We start from the raw sequence: 20,611 nt of genomic DNA on the forward strand, positions 1-20,611 counted from the left end.
TAAAATCTACTCTTTTTGAAGTTATTCAATTTTTATTCAACAAATTTTTTCTATTATATAATAATATTAGATAATTGTTCAAACATTTATAAATGTACACTTCGATAAACGTCATGTCAAAAGCACATGTGCATACGTACACGATATCAACCGAGAAAAGTAATCTCCAAAAAATAAACAGCATGATGTAACAAACGACTCGAATCAAGGGGGTAAGATCGACCCCTTTTTTTTTATCTCACTGGATTCGATCCCGATAGAAAGTAATGGCGAAAATGAATAAGGGAACGTTGAACAATGAAGAGAGGTTGTCCCCTTCGCCGGCACCTATTTGCCAGATTGTGCAGCTTTTGTCCACTCGAATCAGTCGGCTAACAAGTTTCTCCTCCCTTATCCATTCGCGCAGTCGAGTTGCAAAAAAAAAAAATAAAAGAAAAAGAAAAAATAGATTTAACGTTCGAATGAAAAGTCGTTCCTCTATCGATTACGAACAAACCAAAGAAAAAACGTTTCAGGAAAAAGAGGAAGAAGAAGAAGAAAAAGAAAAAATAAAAAATAGAAAAGATGAAAGAGAGGGGAGAAAAAGTAGAAGAGATGGAGAAATAAAACGAATGAAAATGAACGGGAAGAAGAAGAAGAAGAAGAACGAAGCCTTTCATGACCGATGGAATTCGTTAAAATGGAAAGGTGGTGGAGGTGGTGGTACGGCATGAAAACGCGAGTTGAAAATATCGTGTCAATATTTGCGAGAAACGTTGGCGAAAAAGGCCCGTTCCGATGGAAGATGACGTCGGATTTCTTGCCTCGCCACGAGAATTTAATATCGGACGTCCTAGTTCCTCGAACTAAGACCGAAGAAACCGCCACACTTCGCCTTGGGGATTACTCGGCCATATGCGTAAGATTTCTTTGTAACGAAAGGGAGGCAAAGGTAGTTTAGCGAACGGCTTGACCCTCGCTGATGGAACGAGGCTGAACGACGAGGGGCGAAAAACCCTTTAGAATAGCGCGATCTACGCTGTTCTTATTATGGTAAATGAGATAGGTATTTTATTTCGTGAGATGTCGTGATATGTTATTGGAAATTTTGGTTTCATTGTTATTATGAATGAAATTGTAGAAAAAGTGAAAAAGAATATATAATATATAAGTCGTTTTATGTTTATTTGCTAATATGCTATTTAATGATTGCTTTAAGTTGAATGAATCGATATTAATTCTTTATAGCTCTTGTATAATTTCAAGATGGATTTTTCTTTCAGATATTATAATAATATAAATTAAAGAGAAAAAATGAGATGTGTAACCTTATTTCTAGTGTGTTTATATGTTGCAGTAAATCTGACATCAGAAAAAAGTAACAATATAATTGTCTCAAATTACTCTAGTCTTATTATTCTTAGTCATGAAAGGATTGATTAACATAATACATGTAATAAATCCTCTTAACTTTGAATTTTATATTTTAAATACTTAATAAAATTGATAATAAAGTTTCATCATTTTCGAGCCATCAAATGTTAATTAATCGCTATTGATTTCTCGTTGAGGAAAACTGGCAAAAAATATCTCTCTCTCAATTTTTAATAATCCTCGAACTGCATCTCAATATTATACAAATTCATTCTTCATATTTGAAACGTAATTTCGTCTGATCTCGATCAATTTCCAATTTTAAATTTCTCTTTAACAAGTGTCCTTATATTTTTAAGCATTTAAATTAATTAATCGAATAATTCTGAATATAAGATAAAACTAAATCCACAAATACTTTAATATAAACATCATAGATTTCCAGAATTCTTAAAACTTTCTAGAAAATATAATAAATCCACAATTTTAATTAATATACATATACATAGTATATTACATTTCATTCAATATGATACCTTCGTATAACAATAAACGTTTGATATGATAATGAAAATAAAATGTAGAACGTAATATAAAGAAAAAGCACTTCATTGGAAAATTATATACAATTAATACTTTAATACACACATCCTTGACAATTTGATACCGCATCGATGAAACTATTCCGATCTCGTCCGCGTGAAAAAGCGAGACAGATATATTATTTCCCCTTATTCAAACCGCGAACGAAACGAGATCCAAATTCCGCTGATTACGACGTTGGGGAAAGTTTTTGCGGAACAAATCGTCGAGATGAAAAGGTTTTAAAATTGGAGTACGCGTGTAAAAAAAAAAAAAAGAAAAAAAACACGGAATGAAAAACGAGAAACGAATCCCATATATATTTGTACACACACACATCCACACGCTTGTTACAAATTCCCACCCCAACTCCTTCTCCCCCAATTATTTTTAATTACTCCCCCTTCCTTGTTTTCCTTCTCATTTTTTTTTTTTTAACAAATTTCCATTCCTCCTTATCCATCCCTTTCCAATTTCTCACCAGCCTATGGTAATTTCTTCCTCGAACAGGGGTGGCGCGCCGAAACCAAACTGGCCTTAAAACGACCAATTAAAACGAATAAACGAATTTCTATTAGAATGTAGTAATTAAAACCGCGTGTGGCAGAAACACGGGTCGGGGCGCGCGGTGTTGTCAGCCGGCTAACGAGTTCCCTTACTTTTCTTATTATGCCACTATCTAATTTCCCCGCGTGCAATCTTCCACGCCGATTTTCTCACGTAACGTAAAACGCCATCGCGTTCAGATCCCGCCGGTGGCGACTCTCCCCGTGGGAATTTTCGGTCGGACAGGTTTGCGGTAATAAACGGGGACGATTGTTTCGAAAAGTGAGGATGCTATGCGTTTATAATTCGCCGCCCATTCATCGCGCACGTCCGTGATTTATATTTAGGGATTACTAACAATCTCTGTTTCTCTTCTACGCTCGAAGTCGAGGTGACAAGAAATTCGAGGTATTTTTGATGCCTTATCTTCTCTCAGATTCGCGTACGTTTGATTTGGAATTATTCTAAGAGATTAAAGTTTGTCGAAGAAATTCTGCATCAGAATCTTTGAATAATGCTTTGAAAGTATTTGTAATGGTGCATTTGAAATCTCGTAGTCTGAGAAAGTTAAAGAAGAGGTATTCTATGGTAAATATTTGGAAAAATAGAGTTTCTTTTTTTGATCTTGTTGTATTATTTAAATGATCCTTTTTAGGAAGTTAGTCTAATAATAAAATGAACACAATTTTATAAATTTATGTATATGTAAGTAGAATTATCATGATACTAATCAGACAAAAGAATGAATGAATACTACATTTCATCATTGAGTTTGTATGTAGTATATGTCAATTTATAAAAATTGAAGATTACAATATTTAACAATTGGAATTATCCAATAAGAATCCAATAACAAGAATAAACATAAAAGAATCACAAGAAGCGTAAAATAAAATCAAACAAAATATAAATAGCAAATAAACTATATAATGTTATAAAAATTTTAAAATATACTCTGAATTTAATACTCTGAGAATAATCCTTATATTTTTATATCATAAAAGTATAGCTATGTATAACAATGAGCGATTTAAAATGAACAATATCTATATTTATATCACCAAAATGATAAAATCATAAACGTAATATCAAATTAATAGTAAAGAAAAATAATAATCCAGACACGATTAAAAGAATCTTTAGATAGTTGGCGAACGACATGATTGCAAGGGAAAGAATGGAAGGAACGCAATAGCTACGTCCGCAGAATAGCTACGTCATGGTGACGGTAATTGTGCCAATACCCTTTCATCGAATCCCTAAAGATCGTACCAATTCGGAAGATTACCTCCGACATCTCGAACTTCAATCCTCCGTGGAATCACTTTCTGCCTTGAAGAATGAGAACGCCGGTAGGAACAGTATTTGATTACGTGGGAACCGAACACATTGCGTGCGTCTTGTTCATTTTGTTTCATGCGATCATCCATGTCGATGAAATCTTTCGAGAGAAAGTAACGATTTAATATCTATCGTTGTTTGAGATTGAACATAAAGAAAAATTTATGCTACTGTGCTATGGACTGATATGAAAATTAGATTGAGGAATTTTGTGCAAATATATAGTTTTCATGTTATGTATGTTTTGCATATTTTATATAAATGACATAACAATTCGACTACAAAATAAGAAAATCTATAATATTTGTTTGATTAATCTTGAATTAATTAAATAAGTTTAATTTATCTAAATATTATTAAACAGTTTTTAAATCAATTTATACTTTTTAATATATTATAAATAATATTTTATTAAATTTTAACGTATCAGTAAAAGTTTCATCGAATTTTCGTCAATAGAATTTGTTCAATCAATTCTTAAGCAAATAAAACATCGTTATACAGAATCGATTCTACAAGTTTTCGTTTGTACACTCATTTATCCCTATTACCAACCCTTTAAATCCTAGGAATTTAAGGATTAAGTATAGTAGAAATAACAGTGGAGGTATCTACACTGCCAATCCATAAGCGATGTGAAACAGGATGTTACGTGTATGGTAAGTAATTCTGATCTTTAATAGTAGACAGTATGGCCACTGACGGTACTGCAGTTGTTTCACAAACTTGTTGGTATTTCAGTCTTTAATCGATGAGAATTTTTTTCTCAAACTTTTATCATTTAAAATTAAAACTATTTTTCTTAAAATTTTATTCTTCGCACAATCTTTATCTTGTAATAATTATTTAGTAATTTCTTTAACAATAAACTAAGAAATTTTTATAGAAAATTTTTCTGCACCAACTGCAGAAGTAGTACCAATAGCTTCTAGTACCAATTATTTGCACTAGATGGTGTTACTATTCACAATAATCGTTTTATAAAACAAATTATTTTCCATAATTGCATTTAAATGCAAAAGTAATGAGAAAAAATTTTTAAAGAAAAGACTCGTTTTAAGAAAATAATTAAAAAATTATTTTATTAATTTTCTTTATAAAATAAGTAGAATAAAATAGAAGAAAGAGAAGTTTGTGGAGATATTAGTTTATGATAGTCTATTAATACTGTTCTAGGTCATACCATTTTCGTGTACTAGATTTTCCTACATTACTGCGTAGATTCTGATTAATTTTACGAGCATGATTACGCATAACTAACAATCCGCTTATTCTGTAGGAATTGGACAGTAGTTTACTTGCTTTAACAACTCTAGTTATGATAATGTCAGTACTAATTATGGCATATTGCACGAACTAAATTAATCCAATAGTAACTGCAAATAATAGCAGAAGCTTTGTCTTTTTCATCAATTTCTTGATTTATAGAAAAAGTTTTATCTAATTAATTTTATTAAACCAATCCTTTTTACAATTTCGAATAATATTTGACAAAAATTATATTTTTAATGTTAAAAATCCATAAAATCAAAAATTATAAATAAAGTTGCAATATTTTCGGATAATTTCGATCGCCATTATTATTCTAATTTGCTCAATTAGAAGAGATCATTGCCTTTTGTAATCACAATTTATTGGTCTTATTACGTTATCATTTTTATCAATACCTGGTAATATCGACAATTTTAAATTAGAATATATATACTGATCATTTGATTTTGGATGCAACTCGTTCATTCAAATACTTCCATTTAAAAAATAAATAAATATAATAAAAATTTTAAATATAAACGTATCAGTAACAATATGTGATATCAAATCACAAGAAATAAAAGAGACAAATTAAATACAATTAAAATACAATTATTCTACTAATATATTGTTAAAATATAATCAATTGACCAAGAAAAAAAATTCGTTTAAATAACCACAGACAATTAAAGATAACCGCAAACAACTGTATTCGTCGAATCCATTATCATCGATTCCCTTAATAATTACCCTGATAGGTATCACGAAAGCCATACAGATTTCCTTTCGTAAAAGCAGAGAATTACAGGAAATTCGGTATCAATATCAAATTGTTCGATGCACCTAGAACTTATGTAGTTGTAGCCAACTACAAACCATCGTTTCTCGTGCGCGTAGATAGCAAGACCGGTCTAGAAAAAAAAGGGGGGGAAGAGAGAAAGAGAGGAAGAGGGTGATCCGCGTGGCGCGATAATTTAAAAAGCGTGATAAATTGACACGTACGTAGGAATAAGCCGGCACGAGAAGGGGCTTATGACTTCGGCCAAGCGCATCGGCAGTGCTCGATAAAGTCGGTTGAAAAAGGGGTTTAAAGGGCCACAGAAAACGAGGTGAAACGATCGTGTCGATGGAAAAATGAGCGAGAAAGACTATGCAGATGGGACTATGCAGTTGTCGGAAGCGTCAGCTGGAGTTTCGAATGGAAACGGTTAGGGTGGGATTCGCCCGTGATGGTGAATAGATCTTGGATATACAGGGTGTTAATATATATTCATGATACATTTTACTCGATTTATTCTGGAGGGCAGAACAACCACACAAAAGTTGTTGCACATAAAAATAATGCATCAGAGATTTATCAAGCATTACAAGCAATTTAAATTTGTATGAAACGAAGCAAGGTAGTTTCATCTTCGTTACACCCCCATTTTATTCCATCTCATTTTCTTCAGAACTTCAACTCGCTTCTAACTTAATAAATAAATCGATATCTTTCTATATCGACTTTTGTGATCTTCCAAAGTTGTTCCATAAATATATTGACACCCTGTATAGAGCGCAGGTACGATGGCGCTGGCGGATGGCGCGGGCCGGAAGGAGGGAGTCCGGCGGATACGAACTCGGATAGCGGAACAGTGGCTCAGTTTGTTTTCGTTGGTCCTTGTGGAAGGTTCGTAGTGGTCGAATTTTCGTACCAAAATTAGCCGGCTCACTATAATTTTTTATTTTCTTCCTCCCGATATACACCGCTATACAATCACTGTCAATTTTCAAAGAATTCCCGACGAGTAACGAGAGTTACCAAGTGTCGACATCGCGTGTAAATGTCGTGATATGAACGAAGATCAATTAATCAACTTAGAAAAGGTTGTCGTGAGTAAAGTGTCAAGTGCGAGCGGACCATGAATAAGATGACACGATGCTGGTTCCTCTGCAGTCTGTTTCTGCTGGGATGCGTTCAAGGTCGGTGCGCAACCCTTTTATTTATATCCAATTAATTAGACTCCAAGCATCGATTCGTCAAATAGAATCTCGAACTTCATCCATCGATATTTAAGACCAATTTATCGTAACGATAAACGAATTCCAACAAACGAATGCGCAATTAATATGATATTCATGCCCCAATGTTCAATTTCGCGGTGTTCGAATGGAAGGACCGCAGGTGGCCAATACAGTTGCCCGATACGAAATTGCTTCCGGTTACGTTGCGTTTTCGTGGGGGTTTCGGACGTCTTTTTCCCAGTTGTTTATGCACACACGCGGTACGGCCACGTGCTTTATCTCTTCGCAAGAATAACGAAGTCGAACGCTATGCCTCTTCACTTCCCCCTTTCGTTTCCGTTTCCCCTATCGAATGATACGTTTACACTCCTGTACCGAACGAGCTTTCGATTAATCTGTTTGAAAAAGTTTGCTGCGCAATAGAACGAGCAAAATTCCTACATTCTGCGACACCACGACCGTATCCTTGGCACACATCGTTCTACCGAGCTTTACCACGTTGCTTTCGAAGCTATTTTTAAGCGGACCCACAGTTCACCGATCCGAGTGTGCCAGTCCTCTTCTCTGTTCATCGCGTCGCCGTTTTCGGCCCGCGTTTCGCATTCGAAACAGCGATGCTCTCATGGCTCTCGCGCCCTCATTTCCACCACCAAGGCAATCTAATTTGATGGGTTTTGGAAATAGAAACGGGAATACGAAAAGGGAAATCACGTAGCAAATTTTCTTCGTCTTGTTTTTCTTTCATCCTCGAGCTTCGTTTCTTCGGAAATTTTATCAATGAGATTTTTGTTTCGAGTATTTTTAAATGCTAGTTTATTATTAGCTCGATCGAATTTTTCTTCTTGTCGATCCCTTCAATTATATATTTTTCATTGGAATTTTAATACATGTTTAATTAGAACTGTAATCACGTGACACGGTTAAAGAAATATCGACAGATAAAAATAGACGAGTATTGACGTATAAGCTTGAAATTTTTCGCTATAATTATCAAGCTCGTTTTATACTTTCATTTCATTCGATTCGGAACGAATTCGAAGATAATTTTATATGATTTCTTGAACAGATTGATGGTGGAAAAACATTTTAAAAAAGAAACCGTTTTTTTTACAAATACAAGATTCTCCATGCAGATTCTTATTAACTTATCATTTTACTTATTCAATGCTTTTTCTCCCTTTTCTCTCTTCCCTACATACCTACAATTTAACTTTATCATTGGAAGGGTGCAAGGTGCGCGGAAGTGGAGCGTTGTCCGTATTTCTTTTTATTTCTTTCTTTTTTTTTTTTCTTTCCTTAAAATCGTTCCCCTTTATGCGGGGTTTCCATTCATCGTGAATCACGTGCTGATAGACACGACCGCTCGAGGGCTCGTGCACGGTAAAGCATTGATTTGGAACGATCCTCTTTAAAAATGACACAATACGTATTTTAAATTGGAAAATGATTATTATATATATCGAGTTATTTATTTAAAATCTCCACATTTTCTTTGTGGAATTCTTCAGATAACTTTTGAATTTATATCTGGAATAAGATTTCATTCTTGAGTTTCTTATAAATCTTTTAAGTATTTGATTCAACGAGCGATTGTTCTATAACGAGGTGGAAACTTCAATTACTTAGAATTTTTTGAGAGGCTAGAACAGTGAAATAATTGCAGATATAAAGGATCTAGGTTAGATTACTAAGGATCTAGTTAGAAAACTTATGAATGAAATGAATTTTTTTTTTTTTGAATAGAAATAGAATCGGGTTAAGAAGATTTTATTTTTGTAATGTGATAATGTGAAATAATTATAAACGTGTGTTTTGTAATACCATATGATATTGCAACAGTTAAACATTGCATATAAAGATACATCACTTTGGAATTACTTTGTTTATTAGTTTACCAATAGGAACTTTGGTGTTACAAAGTTATTAGATTCAAGTCACTGTTAATCGCTTTTGAAGTACATGTCGCCATTGTTTTACTAAGTGCACGTAAACGCGTAATTTACACGTCCAGCAATAGCAACTAGATTAAACACTTCCTTGAAATGCAAATTGAGCTATTGTCTAAGGATTTTAGAAATTTGAATTTAAAAAAAGAAATTATTTCCTTATTAAATATATAATTACTTGAAATTATACCTATAATTACGAAGAATAAATAGTCAATTAATAGAGTAATTAAAAGTTACGATGATGTTATAATTATATTGATAAAAAAGAAACGAAAGAAACTTTGTTAAATTAGTCATTATAGTTTTTGATCAAATTTGAATTTATTTCATTGCATTGTTTCTTCTTACATCAGAGGTAACGTTATACAGTTAATATAATACTGGATAGTAGACGGTGCCAACTGGCATATGTAAAAAAAGCAAATATATGCTCAACTGTCAGACATTTAAAATGAATGTATAAACGAACTTGGTTATTTTTAAGCATTCATCGAAAATTTTTAGAACGTGTGCCATCGATGAATCGATGACTGAAATTGGTTCATAAGCTATTAACATATATTTGTAAATGTTAAATTTCACGTAGATCTCATAAATTATTTCATTTCTATTTTTATTATTTCTCTCATATTCCTCAATTATGATAGATTTCTTTCAATGCTTTTTTCTTTCGATTGTTTGTTGAAACTAGAATTTATTCAATAAAATAATACAATTTTGATGAATTAAATAAAATGAAATTTATTACACCAATACTTGAATATTTTGTTTTCTGTGCATCATATGCATTCTGTAGATTTTTTTGCATTTAAATTTTGTATAAATATCAGATTAGCAGATTAATAATATAGACCTATATATAATTCAATCTGTTAAAGAACGAATATAACTAGTTATCCGGCTTATTAGATTTTGAATACTTAAATCTTGGCGTCAAAGCGAATATGAAATAGCAATTAAATTAGTTAGCAATTAGATTTTCTAAGAAATATTCTTACAATTTTTAACTTTAACTCTTATTTGAAAATTTATTTAATCCTTTATTTAATCCCTCTGTGCTTCAAGAAAGATAAAAATAAAGAAAAATTGTATCTATCAAAATATATTCGATAAAAATCAATTTTCATTGAATAAAATCGTTCGAGAATTTAAAAAAAAAAAATCCTTTGAAGTCGCAATATTCCAATAACCCATATAACATACAAATATTTTATAATTAATAAAATCAATTTTAAAGCGAAATCTTCCATTCAATTATATATTCGTAATTACGTTTTAATTTTATTGATAACAAAAAATGTGCACACGTTAATTCGTGCCACAACTGAGGTATTGTACGCGTTACCGCACTTATTGGAGATGATCACCTTTAATAGAAGCGGAGGAATTTTAAATTACATCGTGGCCGTTACGTCGCAGCATTGAAACTGTCCTGTATGTCACTGGATCACTGTGTGCCTGTCCTCGATTCTATTGCGATTTTCCGGCAGAAAATTTGTTATATTACGCTTAATAGAGCACAAGTTGTTTAGAAACATTGTATTCGACCAGTCGAATAAACTTTGTAATATATTTATTTTTCTTATCAATTGTATTACTCTTCTTAATCTTCATTCTACCAAAATGAGATCACCGAACTTCTTTGTCAAGGGAATTCCTTAAGCTACATTGGTTTATCGTTTAGGAAACAATTTGTGTCATTTACAAACTTTCCGTGTTCCTCGCCATTATTCGATTAAGATTCGATTATAAATTTTGACTCTTCCTGGAATTTTCGTTGTAAATGTAAATCACGAATATTCGACAATGATAGAATCAGGAATATCGGATAAGATGGAAATACGAATATTTTTTTTTTTTTTCAAAATTGGAAATGAGAAATTTTTAAAAATATCTCGACACTTTCAGATTTCCCAATAATATTAGGGATTCCTGAGAATATTTGGGATTTCTTAAAATGTTCCTAGAATTTAGAATCCCAAACATTGCTGACAATCCTGAAATTTTTTGAAATCAGGACGCGTTCCCGAAACTTTCGAGTTTTCCAATAATGTCCAAAATTCTCTGGAATGGTGTTAGAATTTAGATTCTCGATATTCTCAGGAATCTCGACATTTTCTAGAATTAGGACGAATTTCCTAAACTTTTATGTTTTCCAGTAACGTGGAAAAATAATCTTAGAATTGAATATTAACAATTTTACCGAATTCTCGCGTATCATTTTCCAATACTTGAAATTTAGAAATTCTTCTGGATCCTAACCCGATCAATGCCTTACTCGAATATCTACCCTACCACATATCCCTTTTTCAATACTCTGAGCACGAAGAATAGGAATAAAAGGAAAGGATCGTTCTTTCACTCTCCCTCGTAAATCGATCCTTCGCAGTCCACAACCCTTCTTTTTTTTTTTTTTTTTTTCCTTTCTCGTCACTACTGTTCTTTTTCGCTATTCTTCAGAATGCTGGCAACTCGTGATAAAAAATGTCACCATACCGTCGATGGTGAAAGCCAACGACACCGATCATGTGATCCTGGATTGCGATTATGATCTCGAGGACACGCCGAGCAAAGGATTAGTCGTGAAATGGTTCTTTAACGCGGATGAAGTGGCCTATCAATGGATATACGGTAGGGAACCTCTGGCCGGCGATACGTTGTCGAACTATGTCGAACTGAAGTACCCTGCCAGCGACGATCCGTACACAATGTATCGAGCTATAAAATTAAATAACCCTGATATCGAACTTAGCGGAGAATATAGGTGCGTCATATCCACGTTTGCGGACGAGAAGTCCGCTAGCGGATCCATGATCGTATATTGTGAGTACATTCTGCTTCCAATTTTGACTGAATAATTAATTATCATTGTTTCTTAAACGCTGATTTATACCGAATAAAATGTAATGATCCAATTTTTTATTAGCGTCGTTACGTAATTTTCTTCTTCTTTAGCTTTACTTTTTTTCTTCGTTCTCGTTTTCTTTATGCTTGTGCATGTCTTTGATTTGTATACCAATTGTGGAAATTGTAAATAATGTAAAGTATTGATATGATGAATGGTAATAGGTTTTAAAGATTAAATGAATTTTTTAACGCTCTTTGCGAATAATTATTTTCAGTTATAAATAAATATTTTTCATTGCATGTATTGAATGAAACTTTAAACATAATAAAAATTGAAATTTATTGTATCTCGTATTAAATAAATTAATAATTCGTTTGTTCCAGCAACAGAGAAAAAGTTCGATCTTATATATACAAAGAAAACTATAGATGATAAGGATGGGGTGGAAATAACATGCATGGCGGAAGGACTATATCCACAACCTACTCTTAACATATCCATCGAGTAAGTACTTACTCTAACAAGCTTTTTAACTATAACTATATACAACAAACTACTCTATTTTCTAGATATTTTTAGATCTTGATAAAAACTTCTCTTTCATTGTTAACGAATTAATTGTTTGTACACGAAACATTATATGATATGTTATAATTTTAGTTTAGAAAGATTAATTAAGATTCTAATTAATTCTTAATTTAAATATACATTTATTTTTTTTAAACTCGTTTAAATATAAGAGAAATTAAATTATTCATAATATTTTGTATATTTTAATCTTTTTAATAAATAAAAAATATATATTTGACGATAAATTTTAACGAATTACGATACAATATTAAATTTAATATTTAACTTCATAATAAAATAAAAAAAAAATCAACTTCTATTATTTAATATTTTCTAGAAAAAATATTTTATCACATTACTTAATAACGAAAACTCGTATGCATGGAAAATTTATAAATGATAAAAATAAAGTAAAAAAATAAGTATTTTCTTATCTTAACACAAGAAACTTCTTAACGATAACAAAAAAAATTGTCAGATTGTAATAATAAGCTGGAAATACATGGAAGAATTATATATAGGAACAAAGCAAAAGTTAAATTGTATTAAATAAATATCGTCATTATTTTGAATATTCTTTGAAATTTTCAACCTTCGAAACAAAATATTGATTATTATAATTATTTTATCTTTTGGATGACATTGGCATATATTTAAGTTATATAAGTAATACGCAATATTTCCTTTAATTTTAAGTTAATTTCTAAATTACGCGTCATTTTGTATTTCTAAAATTATATATAATAACAGCTTTCAACTTTTAATCTCTTTCAAATTCGATAAATTCTTCGTAATTTTAAACTATATATATTTTTAATAATTTAAAACTTTTTTAATATTTAAAATTTGAGACAAACTGAAAATGAAATTCTATGATTTCCCAAATTTTAAATTCTCTTTTCAATTAAAACTTTTGCTCAAAAAATCTTTGCTGTTAAAACTTTTTCCTAAATTTCAACCATTTCAATAATAAAAATTTTCATTTCAAAATCAACAAAAGAGAACTATTTCAACTATACCATTCACAATATATTTTTCATCTCACAATGATCAAACATTATTATAGACGATCTCTCGTATTTCCCAATTTCAAGGTAAAATTACACATGCGTCTTCGAAATAACATTACCATGCTAATGCTCGTTCAGCCGACGTATTGCATGATATTTCAAGTTGGAACGTGGCCGTGATAATTTTGCAAGTTTCGCTTCCATTACAGGGGTGTCCCGGAAAATCAAACCTTCGATATTATACAGCGTACCGATGGACTATTCAACGTCTTATCACGAACGACCTTTCTGGACGAAGAGTTACCGGATATAACAACTATCTTATGCTTGCTCCATATACCAGAGGCGAACTACAACGTTTCCCACGAAACCGTCTATTATCCCAGTTAGTATAAACGTATTTTAATCTATCCACAATTAGCCGCAAAAGTCTTCAGTGCATTATCTTATGAGAAATTTCACTCAATTCAGAAATTGTTGTTTTAATAAAAATTGTTGTACATGGTAAATTTCAGATAACATTTTTTCTTTCTTTAAAAAAAAAATTCTTAAAAATCTTCTCAAAAAAACTTTCAAATTTTTTATTTTTTTTATTGAATTTTTTTTTTTCTAGTTTTCCTATTTTTTTATTTATCATTCTATTTTTTTCTACAAAAAACAAAAATAAATAGATCTGTACATTTTATATATTCAAAGTTTCATTATTTTGAAAATTTAAGAATTGATTTCTTCTCTTCAAAGTGATATTATCTTAATAAAAAAAAAAATCATTCATATAAAATAAAATTATTATTAATTTTGATGATACAGTTTATTAATTGAATACACATAGAGTGTGTGAAGACTTTTGTAATTGATTGCATCTTCGTTTTTCTATTTCTCTATCTTCCTCTTGTTGTATCGAAAAAAATTGTATCGAAAGCGTTTTACTTTTGATCTCTTCGTATTACAGTTATAAAGAAGGGTTAGAGGAAAAAAAGAAAAGAAAAAGGAGTAGCTCGTTATTAAAGTTGGGATTAAAAAGAAAATGCAGCTCACGAATTAACGATTTTATTTTCCTAACTCTTGGATATCGATTGATGTTAACCCTTTAACGGGACTTGATTTACTCGTGTTTCGTGATGTAAATATTTACCAGGTAGAGTTGTTTGCTTTTATAACCTGGATAAATTTGCTTGGTGGTTTTAAATTGCTTTAGTTTAACCTTGCTTTTAAGTTTTTCGAAATTATACTTCAGATGAATATGTGATAATTTATAAAAAAAGGTATAAAGTTAGAATGAAATTATTAATTTTCTCTTTCTTCTGCAAAACTTCACTTTTGTCAAATGGATTGATATTAATATCATCTTTTGAAGAAGAAATTATTTTAGGAATGATTTAAAAAATTTTAATGAGTGATTATTTATAAATATAAATAAAGATATGATAAATGAACTTTTCTAACAATTTGTAGCTATTATGCTAAAAATAATTACAGAGCTTCTACTATCGACTTCCTGCAACAACTTCCTCTGAAGTAAGTATTGGAAAGCTTTGCTAATAAAAATGTGGTATTAATTTATAAATGTATTTATAAATGTATTAAATGTATAATATAACTCTTGTCAATGTATGTAACATTTAAATATATCTGAATTGTTTAAAATCGAATTGCCTTGGCTCGTGTACAATTGTAAGTGTATATGTCTCTGTTCTGTACAACAAGCAATAAGCACCAATGCAATAAATTAAACGTGATCGATTGAAAAATAAACAAAATAACTCATTGATCATTTGAATATTTCATATGTACATATATGTTTTTATTTAACATATATATTCTGCAAATATGCAAAAATAAAATTATACATATATTCATTTATTATAAATTCATTTTCATTTTCAAACAATCACAAATCAATATTTTGTAACTTCATCATATAAAACAATTTACAAACAAATCTATCATATAAAATCATAGTTTATCTTACTTTCTTACTTTCATTTTCTATTCCTTCATTATTCAATTTTTCTTTTTAATTTGCTTTTTAAAATTAAACTTCAAAATAAACCAACCAATTTAGAGACATAAAAATTTTAAAATATCGCTGTGCTTTTTACTAATAAAAAAAGCATTCATACAAAAATATTGTTAAACTAACTAATGAACTAAAATCATAATTGGCTGCTTCTGTTTCTAACACTTTAACTACATTGATAGAGGAATATATGCTTACTACTTGATGGACGCGATATGTGGTGTTTATTGTGCAGGGCCGCCTACTTCAACTGCTACAACGAAGCTGCTGCACAAAATGGAGACCCAAACGTTAAACGACTCAGAGCCTGGCAATGGTGGTGGTAAGGCTTGTAAATTTCTCTTCTTATTCGCATCACCACCATAAGCCATTATTTATAAAAATTGGAAACTTTGACAAGATCAATGGTATTGTTTTTCTTGCATATAGGATTCCAAATTCCTGAATTTGCTGGTGAACATTTGAAAATTGCTTTAAACAGTCTTTAAATTTGATCTGATTTCTCTGATTTTTCTATCTTGACTCAGTTCAAGGCTGAACGATTCAAATTCCAAAGGAATTCACATGTATCGACCGAAACTGTTTATTCGTTCAATGTAAAATTCTAAAATTAATAAAAAGTTGAGAAGTTCTAAAAATAATACAATCAATTTTCAGAGTCAGAATTCGAAAATCAATAAAAATTAAATTTATTTTATCTTTGTAAATTTAAATTTATTGAAGTAATTCTCTTTTTTAATGTTTATTATATTTATTTAGTATATTTTCGTAATTTAATAATCGTATATCAAAGAGATTCTATCAAATAAGACGAAAATTGAGAATTTTTATTTTCAAAAAAAATTTCTTTATAAAATTCAAATAATATATAAAAAATACAATTATACACTTCAGTCACGCAAAATCACGAACGAAACCTCGATTTTTCATTAAAAAAAATATGAAAAGATATTAAAGATTTGCTCGTCAAAACCTTCAAAACACAGAGAAAAGTATACCATTGAAATCACTTTTTGAATTATCTCAATATTTCAATCGGTTGCCGAGATATAAGAATTCAAAGTAACGCTTTAAAGTGTGAAATTTATGAATGGGCTCACGACCCAGTGACCTATTTCTTCCTGGAAATGCCTACTACTTCCAGGAATCGCGTCTGTCATTTGTCTGGAGTTTGGGATAGGTCACTGAGACGAAGTGCGAGCGAGAGATCCGAAGAAACGACAAGGATAGAGATAGTAAACGATCAAAAATTACCTTTTTCTTTATATGATAATATCTCGGAAACCGGAAGTCGTATCGGGATAAATAAAAAAGCGTTTTAAAGAGCAAAGTTCCGCTCTTCTAATGATCTTTCATTCGTTAATAAAAAATCATTATCTTCGGAGTTATAACGATTTAAAGTTTTCCTAATTTTAATAGGATTTAAGGGTTTAAAGTAAATAATTAAAAATTACCTTTTCTTTACGTGACGATATCCAGATAACCAAAAGTCGTATCGAGATAAATAAAAAAGTGTTTTAAAGGAAAAGAATCTTCTAATGATTTTTCATTCGTTGGTTGAAAATCAATATCTTTGAAGTTATAGCGGTTTAAAGTTTACTTAATTTTAATCGAATTTTAAAATAAATCATACGATAAGTATTTTTATTTTTGAAGAAAATATTATTTTTACGATGTTATTAATGATGTATTGATAATTTTTAATGGATTTAATAGCTATTCTGAATCTTTTATATGTTTTCTCGTATCCACAGATATTCTAATCGATTTTCAACTGTGAATAAGTAATAATGAATAAATATTCTTCTAATATTCTTGATTTTCGTCTTATATTAAACCATAAAATATATAGAAGAATTAATAATTTCTGTATATACACATATTATTACACGTGAATTTCTTTTCAATTCAAAAAACTTAATTCACTTCGAACGAAATTTTGAACAAATTTGCTTTTAGCACCGTGTTTTTAGCACTTTATTGCACTTTGGTATTTCTTCTGAGACATTTTGTATTTATGTATTAACGCTTAAAAGCTTTATCAATGAAACTTAAATAAAAATATTTCGGGTAATTTCATCCAAAATAGATTGCTTTTAAGGTTTAACATTGCTAAGCAAAATATTGATGCTAACTATGCCGCTTGCTTTAGCAAAATAACCAATATTTGCATATGATATGATACAAAGAATATACACACAACTGCTAAACATCGGATAAATAAACAAACATCAAGTGTTTACAATATGCTTCATAATGGAAACTATACATCTCTTCGTAAATATTTCATTGAAATTAATATTTATACAAATTCGAACGATGAACAGTTAGTTTTATCAAAGATAAATATTCAAGCATGAAGTAAATTAATTTTACGTAAATATAAATGAATTTTTCAAAATTCAATATTACGAATCATCAGAAATTCAAAACTTATTTATTCATTTGGACAACGAATGTTTAACAAGGAAGACAAAGTGCATTTGAAAATAAGGAAAGGAACTTCATTTTCAGGAAAGGCAACTTCCATTGAAGATTATTATTAAATTGTTCAAACTAACATGTCTCCATACATAACATCCTTTTCCTCGTGGAAAATTTCTTCCATTAAGTTAACCGAACTTTCCAAGATATATCTTCATTGCGGAACAAATTTCTATCCAATGATTAAATCGAACATTATCGAAAAAATCCTTATTCTCATCTGAAAACTTCTTTCATCAACGATTAAATTTTACGTTCGCCCATTTTTGAAACATCTTATACCATTCCGTTATGTCTGTCCTTTTCTTAGATTTTCTCTTCCTCTCTCTCTCTTTATTCATCCACCCTTGACATCCTTTTGAAACATAGTATTACATTCACCTTTTTTCAATCTCTTTCTCTCTACCTTTTTACATTCTTTCGAAGCATTCTGTACCATACAACCACTGTTACATTCATCTTTTCTTCATATCTCTCTTTTCCTATCTCTCTCTTTCTCTCTCTTGCTCTATTCATCTTTTTAAAGTATATTAAAGTATATCTCCGTTACATCTTCTCTTTCTATTTCTATCTATCCACTTTTGGCATCCTTTTGAAGGATCCTATATTTCCTGTTCCTGTATCCACCTTTACAATCATCCCTCCTCTCTCTCTCTCTCTTCTATTATCTTGGCAAACGATTAAATCGGCCAATGGGAAAAAGTTTCGAGCAATGAAACCGTTTCTTAAGTTAATGGAGGAAACGATAGATAAAAGAAGAAAGTTCACAAATAAGAAAGTAATTAGCCGTGGAAGGGAGTTAATTCTTACTGCTAATGGAAACCCTTTCTGTTGATGCAGGGATGAGAGACTAAAAGGAAGAAGAAATTTTCCTAATTTAAAAAACATGCAGTTTAGCATTAGCGATTCGTGACTTAAAATAATGTAACGGTGTTGTATGACATCGTATCTCGTAAACTTTTGATCACGGAATCGAAGTTTATAGAAAATGATATTCGATTAAAATATCTAGACCTCTGAAGAAATATTGTACTGTATATTTTCCAACAAAATGGGTAAATTATCTACATGTTTATCGAGTTTTAACGAGACGATTGACCGATTTCGAAATGATATTGAAGATAGAAAAAAAAGTATGCTGTTATCGACCTCAAAAGGAGGAAGGAACTGGAGAGATGTTCTTTGTGAAATTTAAAAGAGGAATTCTCAGATAGCTTAGAATTATGCACCTTTGACATTTGTAAGACACTTGATGCCTTATGAATTGTGTGGCCTTTCGACCCAATTTCTCTATCGTAGCGAAATCTCTTGAATTTAAAAAAAAAATTGAAATAATCGTTTATAATAATTAGATTTTTCTCTCGTGTAAAAATGAATGGAGATAAGATAAAAATGCGTGATAACTTTCACTACAAAGAAAAGTGTAATGTTATTAGCGTAGCAAGATAGATGACACCCATGGTATTGATTAATTTTCTTAAATAAAAAGGAAATTTAACAAGTAAATAAATAATTTAATTATATGACAATTCTAAAAGAATTATTCACAATTCTAAAAGAAATTTGGAATCTGAAAAATGATAAATCGTTAGCTTTTTAATATTATTAGTATATATAGTAATAATTAGAAAGAATATAAATATGAAAATATATTTCGAACATTGTTAAAATTAATTAATGAATACGTATACCTTCTTCTGGCATTACATTATGATGATTTCGTTGCAGGAAATCTGTCTGGTCAATTGTCAATTAATATTCTGCTAGCCATTATGCAGTTGCCACTAATCCACATATACAATTATCTTCAACCATTTAATTAGGTAAGTAAATTAATATTATATTTTTCAGAATAATTTTTATATTTTAGTTCAACTATATTCGCATATGATATTTTATATTGATTTAATTTACATACCTTGAATAAAGCATCAAAGAATTATAACTTTTTTCAAAGCTGAATATATGTAATCCAAATAATTTCCATTTTATCCTTTATATTTTAATGATCTGCCAACTTCGTTATTCCAATTTGACAAGCTTTAACAAACTTTGAAAATCTTTTGCACAATATTTTCAAAGACTCTTTCCTTCAAAGTAATTAATTAAAAGAAATCAATTTGCATATTTATAAACGTAACAAATCTTTCTGACTTCAACTTTCTCTTTGAAAATCTTTTCTGTATAAATATATTCCCTTAACGAACTATCATTTAAATATCAAATATAATTTTTTTTTTCCTAATTTAAATTCCAAATTACTGAAGTATCGTAATCTTAAAATTATAAATATATTTCGTATAATTTCTTTTCTCCATTTTTATTTCATATACATATTGGATAAATTTATCAATTTAATAAATTTATTATTGAAATATTTGTTTTCAGGTTTCAAAGCAGAATTATCAGAAATTTGTATTACGCCTAAGATACTTATCGATAAACACGGTGTGCCTATGTTAAATGTCGTTTCACAAAATACAGACAGAGCCAAGTGTCTGAACATCAAAGTTCATTGTTCACATTGGAAAGTTTATAACTATTCACACACGTATATAGGTACACGATACATTAACAAGATAAGATGTAATGTGTTGTTTAGAGTGTTTTTTTTTTTTTTTTATTTGTATTCTTAATGAAATTCTAGTTGTCG

The 20,611-nt window shown here is 30.1% G+C and overlaps 1 protein-coding gene and 1 long non-coding RNA gene across 5 annotated transcripts in view; both read left to right on the forward strand.

The window, feature by feature from the left end:
• Positions 1–1,080: 1,080 nt before the first annotated feature.
• The window catches only part of LOC116185667, a 20,681-nt gene continuing 1,150 nt past the window's right edge, over positions 1,081–20,611 (forward strand). The window contains exons 1-2 of the long non-coding RNA XR_004150538.1: positions 1,081–1,090; positions 4,401–4,406. This is a non-coding gene — a long non-coding RNA (uncharacterized LOC116185667). The remainder of the gene's footprint in view (positions 1,091–4,400; positions 4,407–20,611) is intronic.
• On the forward strand, positions 6,690–20,543 carry LOC102674417. Of its 4 annotated transcripts, none has more exons than XM_031510601.1 (7): positions 6,690–7,035; positions 11,487–11,849; positions 12,258–12,378; positions 13,664–13,839; positions 15,710–15,796; positions 19,687–19,786; positions 20,347–20,543. In XM_031510601.1, exons 1-6 carry the CDS (start codon positions 6,975–6,977, stop codon positions 19,779–19,781), a joined length of 903 nt encoding a protein of 300 aa, XP_031366461.1. In that variant the 5' UTR covers positions 6,690–6,974; the 3' UTR covers positions 19,782–19,786; positions 20,347–20,543. The 4 variants fall into 4 exon arrangements, with proteins under 4 accessions (XP_031366461.1, XP_031366457.1, XP_006608050.1 ...); XM_031510597.1 differs by having other exon boundaries at positions 19,687–19,781; XM_006607986.2 differs by lacking the exon at positions 15,710–15,796 and having other exon boundaries at positions 6,691–7,035; positions 19,687–19,781.

This window comes from Apis dorsata, unplaced genomic scaffold, assembly GCF_000469605.1.
Source record: "Apis dorsata unplaced genomic scaffold, Apis dorsata 1.3 scaffold_27, whole genome shotgun sequence".
In the NCBI taxonomy this organism is placed as follows: Eukaryota; Metazoa; Arthropoda; class Insecta; order Hymenoptera; family Apidae; genus Apis; species Apis dorsata.

Excerpts from the sequence above, each read along its gene's own strand:
- LOC102674417 (XM_031510601.1), top strand. The coding sequence starts at position 6,975 with ATGAATAAGATGACACGATGCTGGTTCCTCTGCAGTCTGTTTCTGCTG. Across the intron at positions 7,036-11,486 it reads TCTGCTGGGATGCGTTCAAG|AATGCTGGCAACTCGTGATA; the intron begins GTCGGTGCGCAA and ends GCTATTCTTCAG. Across the intron at positions 13,840-15,709 it reads CGAAACCGTCTATTATCCCA|GGCCGCCTACTTCAACTGCT; the intron begins GTTAGTATAAAC and ends TTTATTGTGCAG.